A 25203-nucleotide genomic window follows, 5' to 3' on the forward strand; every position below is an offset into this window, starting at 1 on the left:
ATTAAAAATTGATTACAACCATTGCAATATATGCCTATAACCAGGCTTATGACTAGAGGGAGAGCACACCCAGATACTGCTGGATACCCAAGAGTAAAGAGGGCCCTAATGGGGATAAGACTGTTTAAATACTTTGCAGCAGGGTGCAGTAAAACTGAGTTATAAAATGTCATGGAAATAGTGTACCACCTGGGTCTTAAAAGGGCAAGTGTGCTAAACAGGAGATGATTTATAGAACACTTCTGCATTTTCTTAATAACCCAACTAAGTTATTGGAAACACCAAACCACTCCCGCTCTTCTATATCGGTTCACTATATAAAAATACTGTAAGTTAATGTGCATTTTTCCATCAATTTGCCAAATAGTAACTGATTTTCTTGCATGGGATGTTTACCAGACAATGCCATTGCAAATTATGGCCAATGCCCATTCTTGAAGCTCCTCTTGAAGAATACCAAGTCATCTGGATTGAAAAGAAGGACCGAAGATCAGTCATAGGGTAGGACAGGGAGTTGCTACCTGGAGATTATCATTTGGTGCAACTTCCACATGTCTTTTTTAAAATAGTCTGGAGAGGAAATATCTCTAAATATGGATGCTAATATCAGCAAATGTTAGTAAGCAGAGGAAGGGTTTGTCTTGTTTTGCAGTCTCTAACATGGGGACTTGGTTATGTTCTTGTTTGGCACTGGATACAGTCACAGGCTGATAATATCATGGGATAAAAACAACAGTGATCCAAAGGTTCCACACAGTGCATGTGTTATGAAATGCTGAATGTTAATAATGACGTAATCTGCCATTACAAAGGGACCAAGATAGGCCTCAGTGCCAGGGATGTGTTTTAAGGCAGCAGGATGTGTTGTCAGCAGGGAAAAAAGCAACAAGTCTTAAGTGTTCTCAATATGGCTCCGACTTTAGGCTCCTGTACAGGCAGCAGGTGAAAATCATACCAAAAAGCTAAAAAAGATGGGGGAAAAAAGAAACAAGAATACAATTAGGAAGATGCACGGTAAGATATTTGGATAATAGGGTCGCAAAGGTTAGACTGATGGGGGGACAACATAGTGAACATGTACGTTTTTGAAAATACACAGAAAGCCACTTACCTGAACACAGGCAATGCCAATCCCCACGGCGCCTATGATTAGCAGATGAGCCCGAATAAAGCTTTCAAGCTTGGTGATACAGCCACCCTTGGGGAAGAGATGTGAGACACTGTCACAAAGAGGAGCATTATCTCTTACCGATTCTGTTAAAGCATATTCTATATCTCCAGTAGCAGCCAGCACTATACAAAGTCAATGCTGCTGCTCGGAATCCTGAGCTCAACCTTTCCACCCTATCTCTATAATTCAGATCCTTCCACTGCACACGTGGTGGCTCTATGCATAAATAATACAGGAAGGAAGGGCTATCAAACTCTAAAAATAATCATTTTATTAGTATGGTATTCTGCAGTTCAGCGTGAGGTGTCCATGCCCATCCATGATGCATCCAGTTAAAACCCAAAGGGCAGCCTCTTCCTTATGGGAACACAGCTGCTATAAAAGCTCAACCAAGGTTGGGCGTAGTGGTATAGGCCCAGTGCCTAGCACAGAAGTAGTGGTTTAGCCTAGCACAAATGTGTTTATGCCCAGAACAAAAATGGCATATCTGGTGCTTATTTTGGCACAGTTCCTCCTTCCTGGATGAATCCCTGAAGGGCAACAAATAAGGCTTTGTGTATCTTACAATGCAGAACACAAGGAAGGATGTAGAAAAGGGGCAGATAAAGAGAAAGGATATCCTGGCTGATGTTGTGAACATTGAGGACTAGTAAATCTAAGGAAAAGGCTGGTGTGGTGAAGGAGGGAAAGGCATAGCTTGTCCTAATCAGTTGCAGAATACAAAAAGTCTTACTGAAGAAAGGTTAATGCTGATATATATCTCCTACCTCCACCTTGTAGATATTGGATGGGTGATCCCGAACTCCACAACGCTGAGTAACCGTCTTGCAGCAGCTGTCGGGAACTAAGCGCTTTTCAGCCTCAGGAGAGTTAATCCACATGCTATCCCTCCAGTCGTCAGAATTATTACTGCCGCAGCACTTGAACTAAGTGAGCAGAGAAAGTAGAGTTGTAACTACAAGCTTAGTAGTTCCAAGGGGGAAACACTGGGAGGAGGAAAGAAGCCCACACTCACCTCTTGCTGCAGTTTGTCAACAGCATTGGTCACTTTCTCCTCTCCCGGCTGTTTGTACTTTGTGGTCATAGTTTGCTTGAGGCTCTGCTTGAGCTCTGTATTCAGCTGAATGGGACAGAGGGTACAATGTTAAAACAGGATACAGCAGCAATGTCTCTTTTTCTTGCTGAACGATGCAAACTTACTGTATGACTGACCACCACTCCTAAGTTATGCAATGAACAAATTAGACACTTGCCTACCACAAATGTCAAAGTGAAACTTAAAGGAGAACTAAACCCTATGAATGTAGCTAAAAATACCATATTTTATATACTGAACCTATTGCCCCAGCCTAAATCTTCAGCTTCTCAATAGCAGTAACGATCCAGGACTTCAAACTTGTCACAGGGGGTCACCATCTTGGAAAGTGTCTGTGACACTCACATGCTCAGTGGGCTCTGAGCAGCTGTTGAGAAGCTAAGCTTAGGGGTCGTTGCAAATTATCAAGCAGAAATGAGGTTGTCCTGTAATATAAGATGATGCTACAGGGCTGATTATAAAATTCTGATGCTAGTTGCATTAGTTTATTAGCTGCCATGTAGCAATTATCTTTATTATTTACTAATCAGCCTTATATTGTGACATTTATATTCTATGTGTACTGTATATTTTGAGTCGGTCCCTCAGTTCAGTAACTGACAGCAGCACAGAGCAAGTGCAGTGAATCAGCAGAAAAAAATATGGGGAGCTACTGGGGCATCTTTGGAGACACAGATCTTTACTGCTAAAGGGCTGTGGTTTCCTTGGGCTGGTACAGAAGCCCAAAACATAATGTACATCTAGCCTACTTTATTTGTTAAACTTTACTTCACCTTTAACACTGAAATAATCAGAAATCCTTCTGTAGTAAAGACTATACCCCATTTATAACCAGTGTTTTTATCCCCATATATTAAACAACATTGTGTGAGCTTATAGTGTGTATAGTATATGCCTTCTTCTGTTTAGAAAGGGGGACAGATGAACATGGACTTTTTACCTACTTCATTATCAGCTGCTTAATTTTCAGACAAAATGTCATAAGCGGGTGTTCTCGGCTGCATATTTAAACTGATAGAAAAGTGCTGGCAACTGCTTCTGCTGCCTCCCATTTATATCAATGGAAAACACCTGACAGTACTGGTTAATACTCACTAGACCATTTGTGGGCTGAAAACCAAAGTATCAGCGCTGTCACGTATTTCCTATTTAAGTAAATGAGAAATGATGGTCTCTACAATTCTCCACTAAAATATGCTGGTGCAGAATACTCAATGGTAATGGTATGAGGCAATGGCTAATTTTGGGTGGTGTGCCATATGCTACTATAGCAGACAAAATGCTGAAATCTAAATTATAGGTTTGAATAAAGTGTTTAATGATTTAAAGAGTATATGCCTAAATTATACACTAACAATACAATAAGTTGCAGAATAAAAGGCCACTGTTCTGGTAAGCCAATGATAGAAAGGTGGTGGGGAATGAAGCAGCCAATCAGGATGGAGCTTTCTTTACCTGTGAGCAGAACGGAGCACACTGCAGCATGGAGGGAGAGACAGGTACACAGCAAGAGTTAAGCACAGATACATAAAGGCACAGGCAGAGGGCAAGAGGCAGGGTACTGAACCAGGTTCGGAACTACGACTGATATTGTAAGAAAACACCTGATGACCCAAGAAATGCCAAAACACAAGTGCTTTTTTGGGGGCATTCTGCTGAAATTGTATCTAACGGGACGGGTGCCTTTCTAGCAAATAGCAGCATATATTCGGATTCCGAGAGGTAGTAATTCACCCAGGGAATAATACAATTGTTTTTTACAAAGAATTCCTCCCCCATGAGGTTAAATCAGCTTACTAATACTTGCTAAGGATTGTTTCTCCCTTCCTCTGAATAAGAAGAGATGTCAATTTTCCTCCAGAATAGTCACCTACAACAACCAATCAGAATACTGCAACTGAATGAATTTCCGATTGGTTACTGTAAATCTATAGAGTAAAATTACTTTCTGAACAACCGCCTAGCGATTTAGTATTGTTCAACCCTGGAATGATCATAGCTTCCAGCGTGGGAAAAGTACATCTTTATAAAATTATTAAAATGATGGCAGAAATTAGTCACTCCTATCAAAATGGTAACGTTAAGACATGATGTGATTTTGGAAAGAGAATATGTCATTAATGTTTGCTTTCCGTGTAATTAAGGCAACCCTGTTGGTAAGTGATCTGCTGCCAAATTTATAATCTTTCCCATTGCACCGAGGCTTTTTTTTTTTTTGCCTTTAGGCGCCTGCAGGGTGGAACGTACTGTAATTAAATGCAGATTAGATTAGCTAAAAGCACTGGTATACTTGGCAAATCTGTACTTATCCTATAAAGAGAGGGTGATACACGCCACCCATGCATGACAGGCATCTGGGCCAGCTGTATTTGTTAAAGCCAGGTGCAAAAAAGCAATACGCATTTAGGGGAAGAAAGGTTGTGGGAACTGAGGGGTTAGGAGGTCTTAAAAACCAAATACAAATGGGGCCCTCAGGCAATATTTTGAAAGTTCTTATTGGTTAAAAGTGAGGGGTTTCAAGATGTCTTTGTAAGGAACACAACCTGCTGAACGCCCATTATACAAGTACATCCTCTTCTAATCCTGTAGGGACATGTAGGTGGCTCCATAAATACTATACTCTATAATCATAACAAAAATAATGTATTTGCAACCTTGCAATAAGGTGTTGTACCCAACAGTGACCTATAAGAGGTTGTAAGGATAACAAAGGTACTGCCTAAAGGTGGCCATACACGGGCCGATAAAAGCTGCGGACAGACCAAGTCAGCAGTTTGTTGGCACGTGTGAGGGCAGATGTGGATCGGGCAGGGGTAAATATCCCGTCGGATCGCATCTGTACGTTGATGTAGTCCAGTAATCCGACATATTCCTTACATTTAGATCTGATCATTGGGCCCTAAGGCCCACAAACAGATCAGCCCGATATAGCCCACCTAAAGGTGGGCATATCGGGGAGAAATCCGCTCTGTTTGTATGGCCACCCTTAAGAGCATATTGTTTTTTATTTGTTGCAGACATCTGGAATAACCCTGGGTCATAAATGACTTACTGAGAACAGAACATCTTCTACAGACAACCAGCAAATCTACACCGTTACAAGAATATTATTATTATTATTATTATTATTATTAACATGAATTTTTAGAGCGCCAACATACTATGCAGCACTGTAAAATAAATGTGTTTATACAAAGAAATCACATGAATTACATACGTAGAACATACAGAGTTACATACTGTACATAACAACCAGTACTGTGCAAAAGAGCTTACAATCTAAAGGGGAAGGGAATGAGACACAAGGTGCGGGCGGGGGCAAGATCAGAAATAAGCAGGTGAGAGATGTAGCATATGGCATTGCATTTGGTAGCTAAACATATTTGCACAAAGTTTAAAGGAACACAGTCTCTTCCATTATATAGTGAATAAAGTACCCCCTCTTGTAAATATAAAGCTATTATAAGTTAATGAGGAGTTCCATGACCATATAAAAGCAGGAGGCTGAAGGCAGAGTAAGCGCTTTTGGAAACTAACCTGTCACACCACTTGATATATTTTCTAATTGACTGTTTAACTACTTCAGATTCCACGATCAATACTTCTGGCAACGCCAGGGCATGTCGATGGGAGCAGCGGTTGCTCCATCATTTGCTAACATTTTTGTCCATTATTTGGAACAGAAGCTATTTATAAAAGGACCATATAACAATCATATTATCAAATATTGGAGATTTGTGGATGATGTTCTGGTTATATGGGAAGGAACAGATGTGTTGTTTCACCAGATGATTGAAGAGGCAAATCAAAAACATCCCACTATCAAATTTACTAGTGAATTACTAGTAATTTCCTTGATGTTAATATAAGTCTCTGTGGCCAACAGATTATAACTCAGATGTTTTCTAAACCCACAGATCGTAACACCCTTCTATCTTGTGACAGTTTTCATAATCCAAATATTATTAATGCAATCCCTAAAGGATAGTATATTAGAGCAAGACGAATCTCCTCTGATGATGACCATTTCTGGTCCTCTATGCAGAACTTAACCAACAAATAACTTACTAGAGGGTACAAAAAGAGAAAGTTAGTATCGCTTATGGAGGAGGTCAGTCGAATAGACCGGAAGGGGCTCTTTAGGTGGCCATACACGGGCAGATAAAGCTTCCGATATCTGTCGTTTGGACCAATTTGACAGCTTATCTGCCCGTGTATGGGGGCTTCCGACGGGTCTTGGTTTTGATTTTTAACCGACCGACCTGTCGGCCAAACGTTCGAATTACCCCCGATATAGCCATGACGTTAGTGGCATATTGGGGAAAGATCCGCTAGTTGGGCGCCAAAAGAGTGGAGCTTTGAGTCTATGGCCAGCACATCGCCAAACGAGCGGATCTATGAGTCTATGGTCAGCTTTACACGCAAAAGGGAAAGCAAAAAGTGACATGGAAAGGGTACCGTTTGTAACAAAATATGGAAAACAAAGCAAATGTATTGAAAAAATTATAAAAAACAGTATTGGCCTATTTTGAGACAAGACAAACAATATGGATGTCTATATAAACAACCTCCCCTTTTTTGTTATACAAAAGGGAAATCACTGAGAGATATACTTTGCCCCTCTGATTGTAACCACACTATTGCTGGATTTGCTAAAACTTTAAAAAAGAGGAACCTTTCCATGCCTTAATTGCATCTGTTGTCTATCGATTATGAAGGGCAATACAGTTAACCACCCGACAAAAGGTACCTCAATAAAGATAAAAGATTTTTTTACGTGTGAAACAAAAAATGTTGTGTACATGTTAAAATGTCCATGCGGCATGGCTTACATAGGATAAACTATAAGATCAGTAAAGGAGCGGATTAAAGAACATAAGGAACTACAAAGCTAATGCGGATACTGATACATCTGTTTCTAGATATTTTTATAATCATGGCCATAATCTAAGCCATTTTAGATGGCTGGTACTAGAAAAAATAATTTTGGAAAAAAGAGGAGGTGATGTAAAAAAGTCCCTTGGACAACGGATATTGGATAAAACGAATGAACACATTGGCTCCTTCAGGTTTAAATGATTTTTGTAATCAGGTTGTTCATATATGTATCTCTTCCTTCACAGATATTGACTTCTGCTTTGATTAGAATACAATGTTGCAGATACGGACTATGGGTAAGACTTATTGTAAAATGTAAGCAAATTGACAAATAGCATTAATGTTTTATTTATAATACAACATTGCAAATATCGACCATGGGTAAGACCTATTGCAAAAAAATGAGCAAACTTGAATGTTACTAATTATACAGGCAGTTGAAACAAGGTCTCCCTTAGGTAGGCTCTTTTGATGAGCAGTTCCTTCAAGTAATTATTTATTGTATTTTTTTTATGTGCAGTTTGACTTCACTAAATTATGGTGAACTTTTTGAGAGGAGTGCACTCATTCATAAATACTGGAACTACAGATGGATTTGGAGGACACCACATGCCATCTTCACGATGACACAATTTTTATGGACTTTTATGTTTTAAAATTTATACACACTTTTATGGGTCAATGGTTTATCTATTAACATTTCACTTGTAGCCACATTTTATATTGGTAGGGGTGTGATCCTTTAAAGCAAACTTTCACTGTGATTTGTACACACTTGAAAAAGGGCCTTTGCTGCCTGAAACATGTCGTGTGGAGGCACAATAAACACTAATTAGCAGGTATCCTGCCTTTTGCTTCTTGATTCACATACTCTATAGCTGAAGGCAGAGTGCTTTTATACAGGTCATGGAACTCCGAGGAGACTTCTAATATCCTCATATATTGCAACAGGGGGTACTTTACCTTGGAGTTCCATGACCATATAAAAGCCTGAGGTTGAAGGCAGTGTTTTTATACAGGTTATGGAACTCCAAGGTGACTTCTAATATCCTCATTCATGGCTCTTGCATATTATGTGACGATTACACATTTCCTGAAAATTCCATTTCACTTTGCTCCAACCTTCCCTGCATACGTGCACTTAGCAGCCCTACTTACCTGCTGGTAGTAAATATAGGCCAGAATTCCTGCCAGGACCTCTAGGATAAAGATGCACAACAACAGGATAAAATACTGAAAACAAAAAAAAAAAACAGATTAAATCAGATTACATTTTTTAAATTATTTTCTCTGCAGATATTTAGAATGTTACAAAGGATGTTTACGTCGAAACTTTATTGTTACTAAAAATCAGCAAACGTGAAAAAGTAGCTAACACCATAAAATGAGAATATATAAAGAACAGTGAGATACATACAAGCAGCAAAAATATAAAGACAGGAAGACAGCAAAGTATTAGCAAATTACGCCTACATTAATGTAGGGGTCTCTGTCACATGCTGACCTCCGATCCCTTCACCTGCGTGCTGCATTATAATTATATAATACACAAAAGCCATGAATATCTTGTAAATGATATGCTTAGAAACGGTGAGTTCTGATGTCATCAGTAATAAACGGTGAGTTCTGATGTCATTTCTGTCACATGACTCACTGAACCGTGTGTATTATAATAAATAAAGTACCCCCAGTTGCAAAATATGAGGATATTAGAAGTTACCTCGGAGTTCCATGACTGTAACTTATAATATCCTTATATTTTACAAGAGGGGGTACTTTATTCACTATATATTGTTGTGTGTGTTGTGAACAGCTCCCGAACTGCACTAAACCTGGCTGGACTTATCCAAGGTTTAATATACCCCTACATGTATTAGGCAGGCAAGACTAGCTTTGTTTATGTGCATTTTGTAGCTATTATTCATGTTACCAACAGATGGCAGCAGCCTGTGCTGCATTGCTGGAAGCCATGAAGGAGATGGGTAAGGAAAGCGTTAAAGACAAGTATTAGGGAGGAGTGAATGGGGGAGAGTGATCCACACACTGCCAGCATTCCTAACATTACACTTGCATTACTGGGATCGGCGGACTAGCCCAAAGACCCAGTACGTACATATTTAGAGAGGTGCTACTATCAGTATGTAGAGACCATTAACCTCTTATGTTATTTCTACATTGCAATATAAGGCACTGTATATGACTACTGCTATTAAATGACTAACCTGTAAACAGCAAAACCATGTAGATATTCAGCTACGCATTCCATGATACAGAGAAGTACAGGGGATTTAAAGGAGAAGGAAAGCCAAGGCAGTTTAGCTTGCCGTGACATCACTTCCTGCCTAAATATCCCCCTGTTAACTCATAGCTCTGGGCTCACATTACAGCAGGGAGGGGAGGAGGGAGGGGGGAAATGGAGGGGGTGAGGGAGAGAGGAACAAACTGAGCATGCTCAAGCCGTAGCCCTGGAGGTTTAAGCTGAAAACAGGAAGTCTGTCACAGAAGTCCATGTATACACAATAGAAGGAAAGAAATGTGGTGTTTCTTTTGACAGAGGACTCAGAGCAGCATTACTTTGAGGGTTTACTGGTGTATTTATATAGACCTTTCTGATAAAGTTGACTTAGTTTTAACCTTTCCTTCTCCTTTAAGACACACCATTGCCCACAAGAGCTTACAATCAGTGCTTGAATTGGAGTGAAAAAAAAAAAGTAGAGGGATGCTGTTTGTGGTGAGCATAGCGTGGCATGCTAAAACAAGCCCCTCCCACAACCATAAGCCACACCCATTGTTATAATATGCCTCACACACCAATACATTCTGGTTTCACCCACTTTAAAGCAAATCTTCTGCAAACACAGCTCCTTGCCTGTGTATTGTGTGTTATAACATAGCACAACCCCATCATATTCTATATTACCTATGTTTTCTTCTTCTCTCCTTTTCTCTATAACCCTCTCTGATGCCTCCACATCCTTTATCTGTTTAACACAACTCTGCCTCTTCCCTACTTCTCTCCTAGCAATCTTTGCTCTCCTTTACCCTCTATATATATATATATTTAAATATACTATATTTTACCTCTTCATTTTATTTGCATGAAAAAGTGGAGAAGAGCAAAATAAAGTTCTGGGATTCAAAACTCTTGCATCTCCACTGAGGGGATGCTATTTCACAAAAATAAAAAAAGTGAAGGGTTGGCATCCCTGTGCATCCCTCCCCAATTCCATCACTGCTTACAAAGCAAAAAGCTATGGGTAAGGCAAGAAGCCGCCCAAGAACATCACACAAAATGACTAATGAAGGGGCTAACTCACCACTTTGAGCAGACTTTTTCTCTCCTTGAAAGTGGCACAACATCCCAGGATGCCTGTTACCATAACGATAGCTCCGGCAATGACCAGAATGTAGGCGGTGGCTGCATAAGTGTTGGAAGGCAGAAGACTAATGTAATCGCTTTTCTGGATCAGTGTCCAGATCCCCACGGCCATTACTGCCAGGCCTGCCAACTGCATGGAGGGAAAAACAAAGAAAAATTATACGGCTGCCAATAAATTTGGGCACATGTCATGGCAATACAGACAATGCCAGGGTGCCACTGATACTTGCTGATAAGAGTTAAAAGGTTGATGGTCTTGTGTCTTTTTTCAACCTAACTTACTATGTTACTATGAATCTAAATCGCTGCATGTTTTTGATCCCTATGTTTTACCAACTGTGATTTATATTTCAGTATTCTTGGGCACCTGCAGAGGAGGAGATATCCCGTGGGTTATAAAGTGACCCATGTGTCATCACCCGTACCAAGTACAGCATATCACGAGTCTTTCGCACGGTTTACTCACCCAGAAGAAAAAGTTAAAGGTGAAAAGCAGGTATTTCAGGCAAATAGTGCCGCAGGTCTCCTTTTTCTCATTGAACTCGCTCATTGTGACTCTGAAACACAAATGAAATGGGAGGTCAGGATGGAAACAAAAGGGGATACGAGGAGCCCAGCTTTAATAAATCCTTAATGAGGGTTTTAGTTTTTCAGTTGAGTTGTTTTCAGATTGTTCTCCAGAAATAAAGACTTTTTTCAATTGCTCTCCAATATATATTTTTTTACTGTTTTTCCAAAATCTAAGTTTAAAGTTGAATGTTCCTGTCTCTGGTGTTTGAGTCTGACACTCAGTAATTCAGGCGCAGACTCTGAACTGTTACAATTTTGCAACATTTAGTTGATAACATTTTTCTGCAGCATCTTTAGAGTACTAGCAACTACTGTATCAATTCCAACAGCTGCCTTTAATGAAACCCAGGGATTCTGCTTAGCAGGGACAAAGATGAGAAACGTGTCAACTAAATGTATCAATTTAGAACAGTTTAGAGGGTCGGTGACCCCCACCCCCGAGCTGCTTTAGAAAGGTGAAAAATTAAATTTACACTTCAATATTAGAAGAACTAGGAAGAATTTGGTCACTCATAGAAAATAGAAAGTAATTGGAAAAAGTCTTTATTTCTGTTGAACTATCTGAAAACAACTGAACTGAATTTTTTTTTTTGAATGTGAACAACCCCTTTAATATCTTGAAAAGCTCCCAGTCCATATTATAGACTTTTTCTGCCATCTTTGTGTTATCTTATGCTTGCATGTGGCTGATGTACACTGTCTTGTCATTACTTGGTCCTTTGCTTTTCAACTTGTTTATTAAAGACCTGGAGGAGGGCATTTCTATTTTTGCTGATAATACTAAATTGTGCAGAACTATAAGTCCCATGCAGGATGCTGCCACTGAGGTAACTTTGGGCGACTATTGAAAACGCATCGCCGCGTGTGCATTAGCGCAAACGACTTTGCGCTGTAGCCTATGGGGAAAAACGCAGAGGCAGTTCGGGGAGATAGTCGCGCAAAAGACGTGGCGATTAGTCGCCAGGCGACAAAATCTCCCCGAATCTCCTCGTGTGGCCTTACCCTTAACCTGTGCCATATAGTCTTTTTTCCATTTCCGCCATTGCTTCACAGCAGCTTGTTTATATGACTTATATGCAACCTCGACAGGTCTGAGATGCCAGATTTTCAGATTCTGACGTTTTCATCCTCGGGATTTAATAAGTTCCGAAAAACTCGTTATTTTTTTAAAAGTCCGATTTTATAAAAAAAAAAATCATGAATTTTTTGTGATTTTTGCATTCAGAGTTTAGTAAACAACCCCCTACGGTCAGATGAAGCATCTTCCCATCAGTGGAAAAAACACAAGTACTGCCCAATGCCATGAAGTGCATAAAGTGATATTCACATTTTCTCCATTGGTGGAAAACACTTGGGTCTTTCAACCACACCCAAAAATGATAACAAAAAACTTTGCAAACTGTATAGAATGTAAAAACACACATAAGCCAGGCACTGCTGAAACACTAGCACACAACAACAAGTTAATTCAAGTAGAATGCATCACAGTGAGTCTCTTTGAGTCACCAGGCATGTCTCATCGCTCCCCTCTGTCTGGGGCATCACATTCGGCTGAGGCACACAGTATAACAAGATTTGGGATTCAGGATGGGGGTGAATATGTGTCTGATGGAACGGAATTTCTGATATCCGATATGACGGAGCTCAACAGCAGAGAACTAGCGTTGCACCAAGTTATTACAGTATGTATGTTGGACCAGGCACTGGCAATGCCACAAGGAGAGGCCAGAATGACATACAGATTTCGCACTTGCCATCTATTTCTACTTTTTCCCAAAAGTCAATGACTGTCTGAGCACCCACTTTCTTTTTGCCTTCTGACATTCCTTGAATTAATAGGTGGAGAACCTGTGCCCATCTCATATAATCTCCTCCATATCTGTCCCATAATGGCACGTACAGACTATATATCATTTTGGACAATAATAAAAAGTGTGTGTGGCTCATCACTGTGTTGCCCAGGAGTCTATATGACTGGTCTTTCAACCAGAGGGACTCAATTTCTCCAACATATTGCAGCTGCAAGTCTGTTCATTTGATTCTGGGGTCAACAACTGTGTGGGGTCTCTTACAACAGTTCGAGTTTCCTTTAAAGTACAAGTTATGGCCACCATATACCCACTAAGCTGTTGGGCAGACAAGCTTCTATGTATTCTGGGAGGTGTTAAAACTCTTCTGCGTACACAGATGCCAAGTCTGTAGTCTCTGCAATTGGCATGTTACTTTCTTTTCTTGCAGTTACCCAGTCTGTTCTACAAATAATCTACCATTAACCTTCTGCCTTCATAGCAAAGGGAGTTTTTTTTTTTTTAAAGTCTCTCTGCTCTACTGGTTTTTGTTTTCATCTATTATTATCCCTTATTATCCTTGATCGCTCATCTTTCAACACTGCTAGACAAACGGACTCCCTGTAGGTTGCCAAGACAACCAGTACCAGAGACAGGACAGTCACTGCTGTGTACAACACTAATGAAGTTATATTATACATGAAGTAATTGGCATACTATATGCAACACATATAGTTAAAAATAACCAAACCCTAACTCTCCCTAAATTGTACCACCAACATTTAGGATTCATTAACGTGGGTTTAGGAGGCAACTAATGAATCGGTCTACTTTTTTTGTCACAAAAATAAGGAAATTCTGTGTTTCTGTGTTCTAATCGGATGTTTTTCTTTTTGGTTTCTGTTGCCTGGTAAGACGTGGAAAATATTGACCGCACCATCTGTTGCACCGGCCCTGCTCAACATACGTCCCACCATGGAAATTGTGAAGGGCGAGGAAGAATGAATATTCCCGGAGGAGATGAGCCTGGTCAGGCAGGAAACGAGCAGAGAAAAGATAACTGCAGCAACATAAAGTGACAAAATACATAAGAATTTACTTTTTTTAAGGGACTATTCATTTGTGCCACTTTAAAATGCAATATCCCTGTTGACAGGAGTTTATTCAGTTGGGCTAAGGTACATGACCACTATCTGAACTGCCACAGACATACAGGATTCCTTAAACCATGATAATTTGCCTCTAACTTAAAATATTTCCCTCACACTATTTGGCTGGCAGCCATTAAATCCCAAATCACCTTGATTAATGTTAAAGTGATGGATTCTGGGATTTGAAGTCACCCAGCTTTCCACAGACACCCATTCTGTGCGGAAGGGACCCTTAGAGGAGCACAGTCTGAAGGCAAATAGAACGGAGATTTGGGATGAATGTGTAATTGCTGCTTTTGGAACGATAGGCAAATGTGGCTGTTAATGATTTTAATTATCTAACCTGGTTTTGTGAGATTCAGGGGCCCATTCACTTAGTTCGAGTGAAGGAATAGAATAAAAAAAACTTTACATTTCGAAATTTTTTTTGGCTACTTCGACCATCGAATTGGCTACTTCGACCTTCGACTACGACTTCGAACTAAAAATCGTTCGACTATTCGATAGTTGAAGTACTGTCTCTTTAAAAAAAAAAACTTCGACCCCCTAGTTCGCCACCTAAAACCTACCGAAGTCAATGTTAGCCTATGGGGAAGGTCCCCATAGGCTTTGGAACAATTTTTAGGTCGAAGAAAAATCGAACGATTTTTCGTTCGATCCAACTATTTGCGGTAAATCCTTCGACTTCGATATTCGAAGTCGAAGGATTTCAATTCGGCAGTCAAATATCGAGGATTAATTAACCCTCGATATTCGACCATAAGTAAATTTGCCCCGAGGTGTCACAATGGAAGGCCAAGTGGGGCTTAATCGTTAAAGTTTGTAAATCGTTCTTATTAAAGTGGCAAATAGTGCAAATAGCAATTTTGTGATGCAAATTGCAGTGTTTTTTATTACCCACAATGCATGATTCTTCCTGGAACTTTTGAGTAATTGCAGTCACATGCTACTTTGTGACCGTAGCGATTTGCACAGTACACAGGTCCCATACGTGAATACAACAATAAAGATGCAAATTAGCAAACTGCTGTATTAGTGTTAAAATGGAATCAATTCCATTGTGTGTCAGTAGCACCTTTTGTTGTAACTCACTATTGGAACGACACTGGTAGTAATTCCAGGGTTCCTTCGAGCCAATGTGCACCCGCAGGGATATTGATTTTTGGCAACCTGAATCTGTGTTACTGGCAAAATTTTACAGTATCTAAATATTTGGCATCCAGGTTTGCGCTTAGTCTCAACATCACTCCTTACCCTATTGGTAATTTTTTCGGAAACCTTAGGCAAGGACACTTTGCAAGAGTGGAAAGAAAGGCATGGCAGTATATTTCAAGCCATTGAACAAGGAGTTATTTTTACGGCTCTATCCAGACGAGATGCAGACAATGAATGTGCTTTTGGCTGGGTCTGTATGCCTGTGACTTGCACACCACAAGCTCAAACACGGCTCGGAAACAACACCAAACAATAGGCACCTGCCAGACATTTTCCGTCTTACTAAGCCATGAATGGCTTCTCCCTCCATAAGCCTTCTGCCCTATGAATAAACAACCCTACCTTAATTGGTTTGTAGTGCTAATATAATATATAGTGAATAAAGTACCCCCTCTTGTAAAATATAAGGATATTATAAGTTACCGAGGAGTTTCATGACCATATAAAAACACGAGGCCGAAGGCCGAGTGTTTTTATACAGGTCATGGAAGTCCGAGGTAACTTCTAATATCCTCATATTTTGCAACTGGGGGTACTTTATTTATTATAATACACAAGTTTTAGGGAGTCATGTGACAGAAATGACATCAGAACTCACCGTTTATAACTGATGACATCAGAACTCACCGTTTATAAGGATATAATTTACAAGATATTCATGGCTTTTGTGTATTATATAAGTATTTTGACTAACTGGATTTAAATTAAGGTTACTAGGCAAGGGCTATAGAATCTGGGCTGGGACATAGAGGGCCATTTATCAAAGGTCGAATTTTGAATTCATGTGGATTTTTCTTTAATTCGAATATACTCACAATTCAACTAGGAGGTTATTTAACAAAAAAATGTAATGCCTAATATTAAATCGAATGGCTCCAACTTGAAAATCCATACAAATCAAGTTTTTCTCAAATTCAGGAAGGCTATTAACATCTCCAAATGGCCCAATGGACCCGAAAAATTTGAATGGTATATAGAGGCCCATTTATAAAAGGTTGAGTTTCGAATTCATGTGAATTTTTTTTAATTCAAATTATTCGATCTAATGGCTCCAACTTGAAAATTTGTACTAATCGATTTTTTCAGGAAGGCGATTAACATCTCCAAATGGCTCAACGGACCTCTGCCATTGACTTGTACATGAACTCGTCAGGTTTTAGGTGGCGAATATTCGAATTAGGACTGTTAACATGGTAGAGGTGTGATAAATCTCCATTTGAATAGGGGATTCAAATTTGAATGTATGGATTATGAAACCCGGAAATTTGAATTTACTATTCAAACCTTGATAAAGCTGCCCCTAAGCGTAGGTGGCATTTTGGCAAAAGGTGGGAGGGCCCAATTGCACAAACTGTTCATAGCCGTTTATTAAAGCTTTATTTTCCAGTGAACCAGCAATAACAGCACATTGTATCTCCTTTTTTTAACCTTGAGTATGCTAGCTACACAGTGCAGTCAGTAGGAATTGGCTATACTATATTTTGAATATGAATCATCACTGTACAGTCAGTAAGTCAGTGCCCAATTAGAAGCTGGCTATATGGTAGCCATTGTCTAATTAGGAGCTAGCTAAACTGTGCAGCATAAGTAGGGCATAGTCCAGTTAATAAATAAAGGGTAAACTTCACTACACCAAATCAGATGTAGTCGCATGGGTCAAAATATAATGGGACTGATACAAAAGGCTAATGTGCACGTAAAATGTTCCATCCAACACAACTGTCGGATGCGAACGCAGCATGTTGCGTCCTCATCCGACAAGATAAAATCTCACAGTGTCTGATTTTTTCCTTGTTGAAATATATTGAATGTTAGATGTAGATGCATGAACAAATTATAACATCCAACTTTATCTGATCTGACTTTACATTCCAGCTATAAGGGGAGCAGATTGTGTCGGATCCCATAATCTCATGCTGTTGCATGGTGTTGTTTGACGAGATCAGATAAAATCTGACCCACACAATCTGATCAAAATCTCCCATGTAGTTTTAACCTAATGTGTCTGGAGTCCAATGCCAACCCTTAGCCAACAATAGACAACAATACTCCAATTTTCCCTGAGAGGCTAGCAACCAGAATCACATGGGAGATGCCATTTGCTGTCTTTGAAAGCAAGTGTCAGGGGCTGACACTCTCCTACCTAGCCACAAGCTTACTACAATCACAGGAAGACAACACAAGGCAATCCCAAAGACCCTGTTTGAATGCTTGTGCTCCTGTCTTGCCTAAAATTGGAAGAAAAATGTACTGTATTGGAAAACAGAGACGGCTAGAAAGTAGTGATTTAGTAAAGTGGAAGCAGTGTTTTGCTTATTGGAAATAAACAGAACTAGGCCATTGTCAGCAGGATTCGGCTGAATACTTGTGCCCGGCCAAACCGAATCCGAATCATGTGACTTTTTGTCACAAAACAAGGAAGTAAAACAAACTGGTTTCTCTCCCCTCACTTATTTGCATATACAAATTAGGGTTCAGATTCGATTCGGTATTCAGCCAAATCTTTCTCAAAGCATTCGGCAAAATCCAAAATAATAAACAGAACCTCTTTCTTTTGTGGGACATCCTTATAACTATTTTTTTTTTTTTTTTTAAACTTGTTTTTATCAAAGATTCATACAAAGAGTATACATTTAAAACTAGACAGTAAGATTTTTCTGTGGTGCAATTCAGTTAGATGTCTTGAATCGCAGTAACAAAATTAACTAAGTAACCAATACAAACTAGCAGCTTGAATGACAATTGACAGTAAACAGTTAGGACCTTATATAGGGCTTTGTAGATAAGAGGTCATCAACCTATTGGTGAAGTGGCTCTCGGGAGGATCAGAATACAGTTGTTGTCGGTCTCGTAGCTATTCTCTGAGGTGTCCATGACCAAAGGTTGTTGTGTTAGTAACACTGTATCGTACCATGTTGTACATCTAAATGTGTGTACCGTGAGGTGTCTGAGTTGCTGTGGTAGGGTTTCTATGTATGTAGTCCATGTCTTAAAGAATTTTGTGGCGTTTTGTTCCTTTTTAGTCGTGGTTTCTAGCCAATCCATATGAAAGAGAATGCATTTTCTGTTTTTCCGCTGTTATGTTGGGAGGATCTTTGTTCAGCCAATATTGTTATATAGTTTTCCGTGTCGCTGCAGCCAGTCTTCCGATCAGGTTTTTGTCTGCTTTCGTTAGTTGTGCATAAATGGCGTCACAGCTAAACATAGCCCATTCTAATTGAGCTTGGAAAGGTTTACCGGTTATCTGAGCACCATACGTCATTACTTCCAACCAAAAGCTTTTAAGAGAGGGGCATGACCATAGGTTATGCATTAAATCTGCTTTGGGGGAGTGACATCTGAGGCAGCTATCTGAGGGCAAATTTCCCATTTTATATCTCCTAATCGGAGTTAGTTAAGAGTTATGGAGTATTTGTAAAGCCATCTCCTGATACCTACTCACTGGAAGAAGCTTCATTATATTCGTATGTTGTTTGAGAATTTCTGAGAGAGTGGTATATGGTATGTCCGTTGTCCATTTGAAGCCCGGTCTTTGTTCGATATCTATATCAATAAGTGTTCTGATGGATATCTGGCGTGTTATGGTCACAGAAACATAAGGATCGCCAACTTCAATTATCCCTTTCAAAGGAAATATTGCAAATGTAAACATAAATAAGTTTGCCCTACTTCTTCTGGAACTAATGGCTTTCTATCTATGGGGAACATATGCCCTTATACAACTGTTCTCACTTATTTTTACACCCTGGTGGGACTTTAATATAATAATTAGTACTTATTATAACATATTATTCAGGCAAAAACGAAATATCTGCATTTACATTTTTTCATGAGATTTATTAACAGGTATAAGGGAGATTGGTATCTTCCCTCCTTGCAGAGCTGTGATCCTGGTATTGATTCAGAGACCTATCTGTGCAAATGTTGTATTTCCTTTCTCTGGCTTTCCTCGGGGTACTCAGGTTTCTTCCCACAGTTCAAACGCACACCTTCAGGTTAACTAGCTCCTGTCTAAGCTGGCCGATATGTGTGACTACAACACTGCTATTACAGGGAAGAACATTGCATTTGTACACAAAATCCTGCGATTAAAATTAACCACCTAATAAAAATGACACATTTTGCCTTTTAAATTTGGAGACACAAAAAAACACAGTATTGTTCAATTTGCTGTTTACAAATACTGAGCAAAGACTGGAAGACCAAAGATGTCTGTCTGTATCTAAACTGACACTGTCCTAAAACAACAGCCCCAACAGCTGAGTATGTTCAAAGCAAGCAGCGATTTCACAGCACCCTAGAGTAAATTTGGTTTGATTCTACATAATTCATCTTTGGCACAGAAACAGTTAAGTTGTACCTGGGCGGCTCCACCTATGGAATCAGTTTCCAGCCGCCCCCTCCTTTTCCCTCTGAGGTCTCTGCCATCACCCAGGCAGGATGCCAGCAGGAACATCGAAATAAAAACTCTGCTCTGAATACAAAAGGTGGCTTATAGAGGCACAAACTGAGCTGTTATACTCACCAACAACATCAGCCAAGCTGAAATGTAATACTGAGCCTAGACTATACATTTACAGGAGACCTTATTCAAGGAAAACTGAACCCTAACGTAAAACTCTAATATATCCAAACCAGCAAGTTACATTTCAGCTCCTTGCCCCCGTACTCTGTAATTTGTCTTACTAGTATTCTACTGTACTAGTATCTCTGGCATTAACTAAATGATTGCTGCCTGTCAATTTATGGCCCGAGCATTGTGTGATTTGTTCTCTTTGCTACTTTATTTGAATCTGAATGGTTAGTTGCAGGTCGGAAAATTGCAACTGACGTTTGTTCATCCAATATAGCCTAATAGTCTATGGCCAGCTTTACACGCAAAGATGCTAAGCAATTTTCGTTTAGGCCCATGGCACACTTGGATTTTTTGCCCAAACGTAGCTGTGCAGTCATTTACATAAATGGAACCCACCTGTCACTGGCAGTGACAGGTGGCAGATTTAGGTCATAAATGTATGTAAATAACAGGCCACAATGCAAAAATGCAGCTGCGATCCAACAGGATTTTTTAACCTGCCTGATCGGCATCTGGCCACACACACGGGCCAATAAGCTGCCGACTTGGTCTGTCTGCAGCTTTTATCGGCCTGTGTATGGGGGCCTTTACAGACTTCAGCAGCCATAGACAGAAAAAGCTGCTTTTAATGTTGTTGATGAATATTGTTTTAAAATTGTAAATCTGTAGTAAAACAAGTTGCAGCGACAGAAGGCCTCGCTTACTAAAAAGGAAACAGTTTAATAGGTTGTATTTTGGACCTATTCATGTGCCGCTGTTTATACTTATATTATAAAGAAGTCCTAGAATACTTTAAGCTCTTATCGTCTGTGTATGTTTATCTGGTACCAACAAACTTCCTTTCACACGGCTACAGTTTACTTAGCTCTGGACCCCTTTAAAACGAGTCCGTTGTCTTTGTCCTGACTAAAAACAGAAAGGAGGGATATTATGAACAAGGCCTCCCGGGGCATTCCTCTGGGCTTCTGTGAGATTCCATTAAAAGCTCTCCTCTACGACAACATGCCAAAACCCCCTGCCGCCACCAACTTCTAAGTTTAAATCAGTCCATTGAGCCTGAGAAAGGGTAGACAGAGGGGAGTATTTCTGGCGTCAATGTCAACACAACTGTTCCTACAGTACTGCGTTTAAAAAAAACCAGAAATAAAAACAGTGTCTTACCCCTGGCTTTACACTAATACTCCATGTTCTATACCAGCAATCACAGTTTTAACTGCAATCTAATGAGTAATTAAAACTGCATTTTATTCCAAAAAACATCCTCACAAATAACCTAATTTAACCAGCTTATTACTAGTCTGATTTTTTAACATTTACATTTAACAGAGACTCCCATTTTCTCATGCAAATCACCTCAAAAGGACTTTTATTGTGACAGGACTACTTGCTAGTGCTGCCGCCTCACGTTACCTCACATAATTCCACCTTTCAGCACCTGATCTCTTCTGCCACACTTTTCTCTACACACAATCCCACCGCCCTTCAATGCCCCTTTTGAACACCCAAACCGCCTTTTTGGCAACGTTCCACCAATTCAGTCCTTCCCCCTCTCTCCTAAATGTAAAATCTTGAGGACCAACAATTACACACAAGTAAAAGTCTCTACCTTTCTTTAGGCCCTAATAAAGTAAACTATTATTTTTCCCAGCATTCCTCGCTGCTATGGTCATGTCAAGTGGCACAGGAAATTTCTGCTGGCCAGAAAGAACTTAGAAACATAACAGAAGATCATTTATCATGTGACAGCAACTGCTAAACACAAATATTGTTTTTATAAAGGTCACGGAAATCCGATCAGTTGAACAGGTAACGCCACTAAGAACAGTGTAATTTCTCCTGTACAAAGGACATTTACATTTTACTGTAATCAGTATTTCAGTCCAATCCCCAATACATGGAAAGCCAATACCTTGTCTGCTACAAACGGGTGAATCCCAAACTTTATTCCATGGTGCTCACAACACTTCAATGTTCAAACGTTTCGGGACCGCATGGCCCTGGTCACTGAGGAAGGGCCATGCGGTCCCGAAACGTTTGAACATTGAAGTGTTGTGAGCACCATGGAATAAAGTTTGGGATTCACCCGTTTGTAGCAGACAAGGTATTGGCTTTCCATTTATTTTTGACTATTTCACTGGCGAATGGCTAGGCCAGAGCCTCTACCCAATTCCCCTATCTGGACTTTAATGACAATCCCCAATACAAGCAACATTGATTCTACTATTAAGATTCTAGGGACCTTAGTCACTATATAAATATTAGGGATGAACCGAATCCACTATTTTGGATGCGGACGAACCCCCGAATCCTTCGTGAAAGATTCAGCCGAATACAAATTTGCATATGCAAATTAGGGGTGGGAAGGGGAAAACATTTCTTACTTCCTTGTTTTGTGACAAAAAGTCACATCATTTTCCTCCCACCCCTAATTTGCATATGCAAATTAGGATTCGAATTCGGTTTACCGGGCAGAAGGGTTCGGCCGAATTCGAATCTTGCCGAAAATGCCCGAATCCTGGATTCGGTACATCCCTAATAAATATATATAGAATAATGTAAAGAAAAGTCTGATGTCTTACATGTTATTTATTGCAGGGGCGAGTTATTTGTTATATTATCTGAGCAAAGCATACACCATTATACAAAATCTGAAAGATCCCATTATTACATTGCAGGCACAGCCTCTAAAACTACAAACAACCTCAGCGACCCAGATGTGACACAGTAAACATTGATCCTACAAGATGAATGACTCATTCATGCATACTTTGCTGGAAACCTCTGTAGTTTACAAACAACTGTGCATAGTGACAAAGCAGTGCGAGTATTTACAGTCGGAACACACAAGAAGGGGTCAGAAAATAGTAATGTGGAAGGAGAAAATGTAAATGGGGTAACAGACCAGAAAGGAAGGAAAAAGGGAAAAATTTGCAAGAGATAACCTAAATGCTACATGATGTTTCAGCAGCTAGTTATGTTAAGTATTTCAGACTATTTACATTATAGAAAATAAGAGGGCAGAGAGATACTAGTACAGGTATGGGACCTGTAATCCAGAATGATCGGGACCTGGGGTTTTCCGGATAATGGATCTTTCCGTAATTTGGGTCTTCATGCCTTAAGTCTACTAGAGATTCATTTAAACATTTAATAAACCCAATAGGCTGGTTTTGCTTCCAAGGAGGATTAATTATATCTTAGTTGGGATCAAGTACAAGCTACTGTTTTATTATTACAGAGAAAAAGGAAATCATTTTTAAAAATTTGGATTATTTGGATAAAATGGAGTCTATGGGAGACAGCCATTCTGTAATTCGGAGCTTTCTGGATATCGGGTTTCTGGATAAGTGATCCTATACCTGTACTAGGAAAAAGAAACTAAATGAAAGCGTGATGAGTGTGTGTGTCAGTAGTGAGTATATCGGGGGGGAGTCATACAATGGAACAGACAGATCAGCAGAGACAAATTATAGCAGTGCAGGTACAGGCCTGTCCATACACAGATTCTGCCTCTGCATTTAAAAGCCTCCTACCAGGATGTACAGTTAAAGGGTTTGTCCATTAAAATAATATTTCATGAAATTTGTCAGGTGATTTGCCTTCGTGTCAGTTGGGACCCTATAATGCACTGATGGAAAAATATTTGCTAACCTAGTTTTAAAATGTTGGATACTCGGTCAGATTGTGACCTTCATAAGTGTACAAGATCTACACACATATCAATCATAGCCCTATTTGTTTTATATGACAATAAGTTGGCGCAGTGAAAAAGTCAGAAAAAAAAACCCATGAGTTAATTTATCTCTCATGATTTAAATACAGGCAGATTAATGGAGGTGCTATATGCCTGTCCTTTAGCTGTGGATGCGCTCAGACTTTCAGTAATTAGTTGGCTGTGAGATTCCTGGCCTCAGCAGCTTTCTGTGCGGTCACTGCAACTCAAGCAAAACGCAAGACGATTCCTGCTAAATCAACAGGTTTCTCATTAAATAAATGTGCCGCATGACAAGGGAGGAGGGGGGTTAAAACCTCTGACGTCCACAGAAACACACAAGCTTGCCTTGCTTTTATGCGTCTAACATCCACTGATTCATTATCAGATATGGAATGAGCATAAGGCACTCCTTATATTTAAGAAAATGTATCTTGTAAAACAGCAGAACAGCAACTTTAATGTAAAAGGGAAGACAACTGTGATTTTCTGTCCAAGGGAAAAGCAACAGCTACAATTTAAACGGGTGGTTAACCTTTAAATTAACTTTGAGTATGTTAAAGAGTAGCCAATTCTACGCAACTTTTCAACTGGTTGGAATTATTTATTGTTCTTTTAAATTTTTTTCCTTTTTCTTCTGACTCTTTCAAGCTTTAAAATGGGGGTCACTGACCCTATCTAAAAAAACATATGCTCTGTAAGGCTACACTTTTGATTTCTTATTAACCCACTACTTCACTTCCTAGTTAAAAGCACCACCTAATTGCTCTGACCACTATACTGTATATGCCTCACCCCAGGGTGGCACAAGGAATCCCTGGGGGCACAGGGTAAAATGCATGTTTATTTGCTACAACTAAAAAATAATTGGTTATATACCTATATACGGAATATCTATAAAAAAAAAAAAACCTGTAGGATCAGTGCAAAATATTTTTCTTGATGGGCATTTTGAAGCAAAAATCTACTTGATTATTAGATGTAGCTGAGAACAGTGAAATATAAAGCTTCCCCCTGGTTTGAGATTTATGAATTATGAAAGGAGCATCACAAAACTTATCTCAGCAAGATCCTACTGGCGGTGGACTACATTCCCTACATCAGTGATCCCCAACCAGTAGATCGTGAGCAACATGTTGCTCTCCAACCCCTTGGATGTTACTCCCAGTGGCCTCAAAGCAGGTGCTTATTTTTGAGGCAAGTTTTGGTTGTATAAAAACCAGGTGCACTGCCAAACAGTGCCTCAATGTAGATTGACAGTCCCCATAGGGGCTAAAAATAGCCAATCACAGCACTTATTTGGCACCCCAAGAACATTTTTCATGCTAATGTTGCTCCCCAACTCCTTTTGCTTCTGAATGTTGCTCACGGGTTCAAAAGGTTGAGTATCCCTGCCCTACATACCAACTAATACCAGTCTCAATCAGGCATCATTTAAACCAATGCACGGGTCCATAGGCCGTCAGCTTGGTTAAAGGGATTGTTCACCTTCCAAACACTTTTTTCAGTTCAAATTGTTCACTAGAAATATTTTTTATTTTTATAGTTTTTCCAAAATAGTTGAATGTTCCTATCTGTGATGTTCGAGTATGGCAGCTCAGTGATCCAGGTGCAGATTCTATTACAATTTGCTACATTAGTTGATACATTTATCAGCAGTATCTGTAG

The 25203-nt window shown here is 39.7% G+C and overlaps 1 protein-coding gene across 1 annotated transcript in view; it reads right to left on the reverse strand.

The window, feature by feature from the left end:
• Positions 1-25203, reverse strand: part of cd151.L (CD151 molecule (Raph blood group) L homeolog) — a 31427-nt gene continuing 6224 nt past the window's right edge. Inside the window, 7 exon segments of the mRNA NM_001093398.1 lie at positions 1-962; positions 1112-1198; positions 1939-2097; positions 2187-2291; positions 8304-8378; positions 10463-10654; positions 10991-11081. Of these exon segments, the coding sequence (NP_001086867.1) occupies positions 903-962; positions 1112-1198; positions 1939-2097; positions 2187-2291; positions 8304-8378; positions 10463-10654; positions 10991-11074 (762 nt within the window). The 5' untranslated portion in view covers positions 11075-11081 and the 3' untranslated portion in view covers positions 1-902.

The sequence above is a fragment of the Xenopus laevis genome, chromosome 4L, assembly GCF_017654675.1.
Source record: "Xenopus laevis strain J_2021 chromosome 4L, Xenopus_laevis_v10.1, whole genome shotgun sequence".
Taxonomy (NCBI): domain Eukaryota; kingdom Metazoa; phylum Chordata; class Amphibia; order Anura; family Pipidae; genus Xenopus; species Xenopus laevis.